The sequence below is a fragment of the Drosophila sechellia genome, chromosome X (genome assembly GCF_004382195.2).
Source record: "Drosophila sechellia strain sech25 chromosome X, ASM438219v1, whole genome shotgun sequence".
Taxonomy (NCBI): Eukaryota; Metazoa; Arthropoda; class Insecta; order Diptera; family Drosophilidae; genus Drosophila; species Drosophila sechellia.
The window spans coordinates 2,178,821-2,185,616 of record NC_045954.1 but is presented as its reverse complement, the minus strand read 5'-3'; the positions used below and the strand labels follow the sequence as shown (position 1 = coordinate 2,185,616).

The 6,796-nt window shown below is 48.6% G+C and overlaps 2 protein-coding genes across 2 annotated transcripts; one reads left to right on the top strand and one right to left on the bottom strand.

Annotated features, from left to right (window-relative positions):
• Nucleotides 1-252: 252 nt before the first annotated feature.
• Nucleotides 253-1,858, bottom strand: LOC6616134 (DNA-directed RNA polymerase II subunit RPB1). The gene has a single exon (XM_002040463.2). The coding sequence runs from the start codon at nucleotides 1,841-1,843 to the stop codon at nucleotides 323-325; it is 1,521 nt and encodes a 506-aa protein (XP_002040499.1). The 5' UTR covers nucleotides 1,844-1,858; the 3' UTR covers nucleotides 253-322.
• Nucleotides 1,859-2,777: 919 nt separating this feature from the next.
• On the top strand, nucleotides 2,778-6,769 carry LOC6616132 (hypoxia up-regulated protein 1). The gene is made up of 3 exons (XM_002040461.2): nucleotides 2,778-2,939; nucleotides 3,477-3,790; nucleotides 3,865-6,769. The coding sequence occupies exons 2-3, from the start codon at nucleotides 3,480-3,482 to the stop codon at nucleotides 6,323-6,325; spliced, it is 2,772 nt and encodes a 923-aa protein (XP_002040497.1). The 5' UTR covers nucleotides 2,778-2,939; nucleotides 3,477-3,479; the 3' UTR covers nucleotides 6,326-6,769.
• Nucleotides 6,770-6,796: the final 27 nt, after the last annotated feature.

The window sequence follows — 6,796 nt, the reverse complement described above, 5'->3', positions numbered from 1 at the left end:
GTTGCTTTTAGTGTGATAATTCATTAGCGATGGTCATCATAAGTGAACAATTTGCAAATAAATTCTAAGAAAAACATTGACGATTTGTTCCTGTATTTCACTAAGGAAAATATAAAACTTCCCAGTCGATTTGAAACTTCAACGGACAATCAAACACCGGTTTTTAATAACCTGGCATAACTCAATGGATTGCATGGGTCGAAATATCTCTGTGGCCTAAGTTGTTCGGCATAAATAGGTATACACAATTCGTTTCACACATAATTCGCATTTTATTAATCTCGTTTTCAAGTCAGTTTGGCCAGGAGCTTTGGATTTGCATTCAGTAACCATATCCCTGACTGCACGGCGCTGGAGTAAAAACGCTCGAGCAGCTGAACACATAGCTTTTGGGACACGGCGGTGAGGGAAGGGAGGCTCCACCATAAGCTGGAGAAGGTGCGGCTGATCCGTAGCCGCCAGCGGTCCTCGCCATACCAAGGATCTGATGATCCATTTCGGAGCGAGCGTAACCCGAGGACTTCGACGCGGGCGCTGAATAGCCAGAGGATGCGGACGAGGATGCAGGAGCTGAGTACGATGAAGCAGCTGGTGATCCAGACGATGCATGCGCTGAGTAACCGGAAGAGGCCTTTGGTGCTGAGTAACCGGAAGAAGCCTTTGGTGCTGAATAGCCAGAAGCTGGTGCTGCAGAGCCTGCTGAATACGCTCGCGCTGCTGAATATCCAGATGATGCAGGTGCTGAATACGATGGAGCGGCAGGAGCTGAATAAGATTGGGATGCAGGAGCTGAATAAGATGGAGCAGCAGGTGCCGAATAAGATGAAGATGCAGGAGCTGAATAAGATGGAGCGGCAGGAGCTGAGTAAGATGGAGCGGCTGGAGCGGAGTACGACTGAGCCTTAGGGACTGAATAAGTCGGAGCAGCTGGCGCTGAATACGATGACGATGCAGGCGATGAATATGAAGGAGAAGCAGAAGAGGAATATAAAGGAGCTGCAGGTGCGGAGTAAGATGGAGCGGCTGGAGCTGAATAAGCTGAAGCCTTGGGTGCCGAATAACTTGAGGCGGGCGCTGAGTAAGATGGAGCTGAATATGAGGGTGCAGCAGGAGCCGAATATGAAGGACCAGCCGGAGCTGAATACGACGATGCTGGAGCTGCCGGAGCGGGGTAGCTTGGGGCGGCAGGAGCCGAGTACGAGGATGTCTTTTGCGCTGAATACGATGGGGCAGCAGGCGCAGAGTAGCTGGGTGCTGCAGGTGCTGAGTAACTGGGTGCTGCGGGTGCTGAATACGGAGCAGCAGGCGCTGAATAGCTGGGTGCTGCTGGTGCTGAATAGCTTTGAGCTGCAGGTGCTGAATAGCTGGGTGCTGCAGGTGCAGAATACGATGGAGCGGCAGGGGCTGAGTAGCTGGGTGCTGCGGGTGCTGAATACGATGGGGCAGCCGGCGCTGAATAGCTGGAGGATGCAGGTGCTGAATAGCTGGGTGCTGCTGGCGCTGAATAGCTGGGTGCTGCGGGTGCCGAATACGACGGGGCAGCAGGCGCTGAATAGCTGGAGGATGCGGGCGCTGAATACGATGGGGCGGCAGGCGAATAAACCGGGGCGGCAGGAGCCGGATATCCTTGATCCTTTGCCGGCGAGTAGCTGGACTGCGAATTGTAAACGACCGGTGGGGCATAGGCCTGCGCCGGAATTTCCCTAGTGTGCCTCTCCTCGTAGTCGAACTCGGACTCGGGAACACCGTCGTCGAACTCCTCATTCCTGGTCGCCGGAAGCGAAAACGCGGTGGCCAAAAGGCAGCCAAAGGCCGCCAAGAACAGCAGTCGTCGTCCACACATAGCTAACAGAATTAAGACTACGGTTTTTTGAAACGGGACGGGTTTTATATGGCCAAGAGAAAACAGATCAGCGAAATTTACAAATTCACCAAGAATATTGCGCAATTGCAGTCTGCTGTGCTTGGACACTCGGTGGGTTCACTTTGTGCTATTCTGCATTTGAAGCGATTCCATTTAAATTCGCTAGATTCGATCGTTTTCCAGTCACCTTTATTTTTAATGTGAATAGGTGAGTTGGCGATGTGAGCAGAAAGCTTCATTTAACTCTTTTAATACCCTTTACGTTTGGAAGTTGGAACCTATTCAATTTTAATTTAAAGATAGTTGTTGAAGAAATGAATTGTTATCTAGTTTGGGTTTTGTAATTTTTTCAGGATAATTCGCATAAGGATTGCAACAAATCTAACATTAAGGTGATTAGGTGATTTAATTTCAGTTAATTTGAATTCTTTGGAATTGTAATAGTAAGTTGCTCATCGTGTCAATAATCTCAAGAAGAAGAGTATACAAAGTATAGTTTAATAACGCGTCAGCACTTTCGCTCAAAAATTCGGTCATCGCTGGAGTGCAGAGCTATCAATATGTGGGTTGACTTGCTGCATAAAAGAAAAAAACTTAGAATTGCCAACTACATATGTTATAACTTCAGATTTGCAAGAAGTGGGACATCTCTTCCTGTTCTTACATTGAGGTTACTCATAATCATTTAGTGGATGGTTGTTCTTTGGTGTTTTGCAAGAATTTTGAATTTTAAAATTTTGTACAAAAATAATTTTATTGCTCACAATTAGTATTTAAATTGTGGCGGTCACTTCAGCGCGATCTGGCAGCGCCCGCCTTCCAAAGTGACAGTCTCTCGATTATTCTATCGATTGCTATCGCCCAGTCGAATCAACACGTCAACGTTTTCCTCTTCTTCTTCGTGTGCCGCTGCTTCTTCTTCTTAATCGCGGCGACTCTTTTTTTTACTTTACAACTCGAATAGCAGTCGACGTTGTGAATTGAATAATTAATAAATAGGTGACTGTTGAATAAAAGTCTATTTGCGAGTGCGAGTGGCAAAGGACAGCTGGAAGCGACGAACGAACCGGGACACGTAAGTAAAAAGCGGTACTTGGCTGGAAGGATGGAAGAGTTAGGATAGGCAGAGGGCGGGAGGCGGGGCGCAGACAGCTGCTTGCGTTGCAAAAAAAGAAGTGAAAGAATCGCGGAAGAAATGTGGAAGTAAAAGGTTATTGCTCTTCGTCGATTTTCCGTGAAGACTTTTGAAAGCCATTCCACCTCAGTAATTTCACCGGTAAACCATATAGATCTATGTACGCGTTAAACACAATTTCCGCTGCCACATGAGCACAGCTTTCCTCGCAAAAGTCAGACATACTTTCCGTCCCACAAATTATGTATTAAAACGGTTGAAAACCCAACTTATTCTTGTGTTATTTCTGCAGCTAAGAAATATAGGTAAAAGTAGTGGGTGCATTTTTGTAAAAAGTTAGACTTTTAAGTCAAATCATTGGTCCTTGGTGAAATTCTAGAAAGATCTTCCAATGCAGAGGGTAAATACTTAATGTACTTAATGGGGTATCTAATCCTGTGCACAATGCTTTATTTTGAACACCTTTCAACCGCACAGACCATGAAACTCGTGCTCCTTTTGAGCGCCCTGCTGGCGGGGATTGCCCTTTCCCAGGGAGCCGCCGTGATGTCCGTAGATCTGGGCACCGAGTGGATGAAAGTGGGCGTTGTGTCGCCCGGAGTGCCTATGGAAATCGCCCTGAACCGCGAGTCCAAGCGCAAGACGCCCGCGATCCTAGCCTTCCGCGATGGAACGCGAACCATGGGCGAGGATGCACAAACAATTGGAATCAAGGATCCAAACTCGGCCTATGGCTATCTTCTGGATTTGCTGGGCAAGACCATCGATAATCCCATTGTGGATTTGTATAGGTAATTGGTTGGTTTGCTTTGGGCCACGTCATTGTTGCGTCCCATCGACTTATCTCTAAATCAATCGCTTTCAGGAAACGCTTCCCATACTACAACATTGTGGGTGATCCGGAGCGCAACACCGTCGTGTTCCGCAAAAGCGACACCGAGGAATTCTCCGTGGAGGAACTGGTTGCTCAAATGCTGGTCAAGGCCAAGCAGTTCGCCCAGGAATCCGTACAGCAGCCAATCACCGAGTGCGTCCTAACCGTGCCCGGTTACTTTGGCCAAGCCGAAAGGGAGGCTCTGTTGTCCGCCGCCCAGTTGGCCAATCTGAAGGTGCTCCAGCTTATCAATGACTATGCGGCGGTGGCTCTCAACTACGGCGTCTTCCATCGCGGCGAAATCAACGAAACGGCCCAGTATTTCCTCTTCTACGATATGGGCGCCTACAAAACCTCAGCCGCTGTGGTCAGCTACCAGTTGGTGAAGGATAAACAAACCAGGGAGATCAACCCGGTGGTCCAGGTCCTTGGCGTTGGTTATGATCGCACTCTGGGAGGCCTCGAGATTCAACTGAGATTGCGTGATTATCTGGCGCAGGAGTTTAATGCCCTAAAGAAGACTAAAACCGATGTGACCACCAGTCCCCGAGCACTGGCCAAACTTTTCAAGGAAGCAGGACGCCTAAAGAATGTCCTTTCCGCCAATACGGAGTTCTTCGCTCAAATCGAAAACCTGATAGAGGACATTGACTTTAAATTGCCCGTCACTCGTGAGAAGCTGGAGCAAATCTGCGAGGATCTTTGGCCCAGGGCCACAAAACCATTGGAAGAAGCTTTGGCGTCGTCGCACCTCAGTCTGGACGTGATCAACCAGGTGATTTTGTTCGGAGGCGGCACCCGAGTTCCACGTGTGCAAGAAACCATCAAAGCTGTCATTAAACAGGAGCTGGGCAAGAATCTGAATGCCGATGAATCCGCCACTATGGGTGCAGTTTATAAGGCAGCCGACTTATCGGCCGGCTTCAAAGTGAAGAAGTTTGTGGTCAAGGATGCCACGCTGTTCCCCCTGCAAGTGTCCTTTGAACGGGATCCAGGCGATGGTGCTGCCGTGAAGCAGGTGAAACGTGCCCTGTTTGCCCTGATGAACCCCTATCCCCAAAAGAAGGTCATTACCTTCAACAAGCACACCGACGACTTTGAGTTCTATGTCAACTACGCCGATTTGGATCGTTATAGCAAGGAGGAGATTGACGCTCTGGGCAGCTTGAACGTGACCAAGGTGCAGCTGAAGCAGGTGAAGGAGCTGCTGGAGAAATCGAAAAAGGAACTGGTGGATAACAAGGGCATCAAGGCCTACTTCTACCTGGATGACTCTGGCATTTTCCGCTGCACAGGCGTTGAGTACGTGTACGAGAAGCAAAAGCCTGAGGACGATGCGGATGAAGACAGCACTTTGTCCAAGTTTGGCAGCACTTTGAGTAAATTGTTTACCAAGGAGGGTGAGGAGAAGAAGGACGATTCGGAGCAGGAAGAGACAGCTAATGCAGGCGAAGAGCCATCTAAATCGGAAGATAATGAAAAGGCCAAGGAAGAGGAGGCTAGCAAGGAGCAAAAGTCTGAGGAGAGCACAAAACAAGACTCCGAGGCCAAAAACGAAACAATCAAGCTTGTTACGGTCAAGTCCCCGGTGACGTATGAGTCCCAAACGCAGTTTGTTGTTCCTCTGGCAGGTTCCGGGTATGATCAATCAGTGGCCAAACTGGCCGCCATTAACAAAGCTGAGGAACAACGTGTCCGCTTGGAATCAGCTTTTAATGCCCTCGAAGCCCACATCATCGAGGTGCAACAGAAACTGGACGAGGAGTCGTACGCTAAGTGTGCCACCGCCGAGGAGAAGGAAAAACTGCTTGCCGAATGCAGCACTTTGGGTGAATGGCTATATGAGGATCTGGAGGATCCCAAAGCTGAGATCTACGAGGAAAAGCTGGCGCAACTGAAGAAGCTATCCAACGTCTTTTTGGCCCGCCACTGGGAACACGAGGAGCGACCAGAGGCCATCAAAGCACTAAAGGGCATGATTGATGGCGCCGAAAAGTTCCTGGTCACTGGCCGCAATCTCACCAAGGACACCAATCCCGAGAAGGACGTCTTTACTCAGGTGGAGATCGACACGCTGGACAAAGTTATAACCGAAACCAATGCATGGCTGAAGACGGAGACGGCGGCCCAGAAGAAGTTGGCCAAGAACGCGGATATCCGCCTGACCGTCAAGGATATAACGGACAAAATGAGCCTGCTGGACCGCGAGGTCAAGTACTTGGTTAACAAGATCAAGATCTGGAAGCCCAAGGTGAAGCCCGCTGCTGAAAAGGAGAAGAAGAAGGAGGAGGAAGTGGTAGCCTCCGGCAGTGGCGATGACACCAAATCGAAGGACGCCGAGCAGCAGCAGGAACAGGCGACAAAGGAGGACCAGCAGGAGCAGGAGCCCGTAGATGAGATCACTCCAACGCCTGCAGAGGAGGAAACCAAGACACCGCACAGTGAGCTCTAAGGGGCCAAACTAGAGGGATTACGAGCATCCGTAGCAGCAGGAAGCCAAGTGCCTGTCTTAGGATTCAAAGAAGGATTCACATCGGGGGTAACACAGGGGGAAAAAGACGGCAAATGGTCCGAAACGGGGCGTCTTTATTTCTATGATTTTTTTAGCTAAAGTCGGGGTTAAATTATGCTACTTCTAATCGAAAACAAAACACACACAAAAAAAAAACAAAATAATGTAAACCGTAACTTAATGTAAAAACCATTTTCCATTTCCATACCATTCCGCATAGGAAATACAAGACTTGAAGAAGTACTCACACGGTCCCCTCTAAATGTATATCCACTATATCTTATTGATCTATTGTAGCGAAAGTAGCGAAACGAATTGGGCGGGATGATTTAATTGCCGAGATAAGATCGTAATAAATCTGAAATCGTAAGGAGCGAAACATAACGAATAAAGTTTTCATTGTGTTGTACG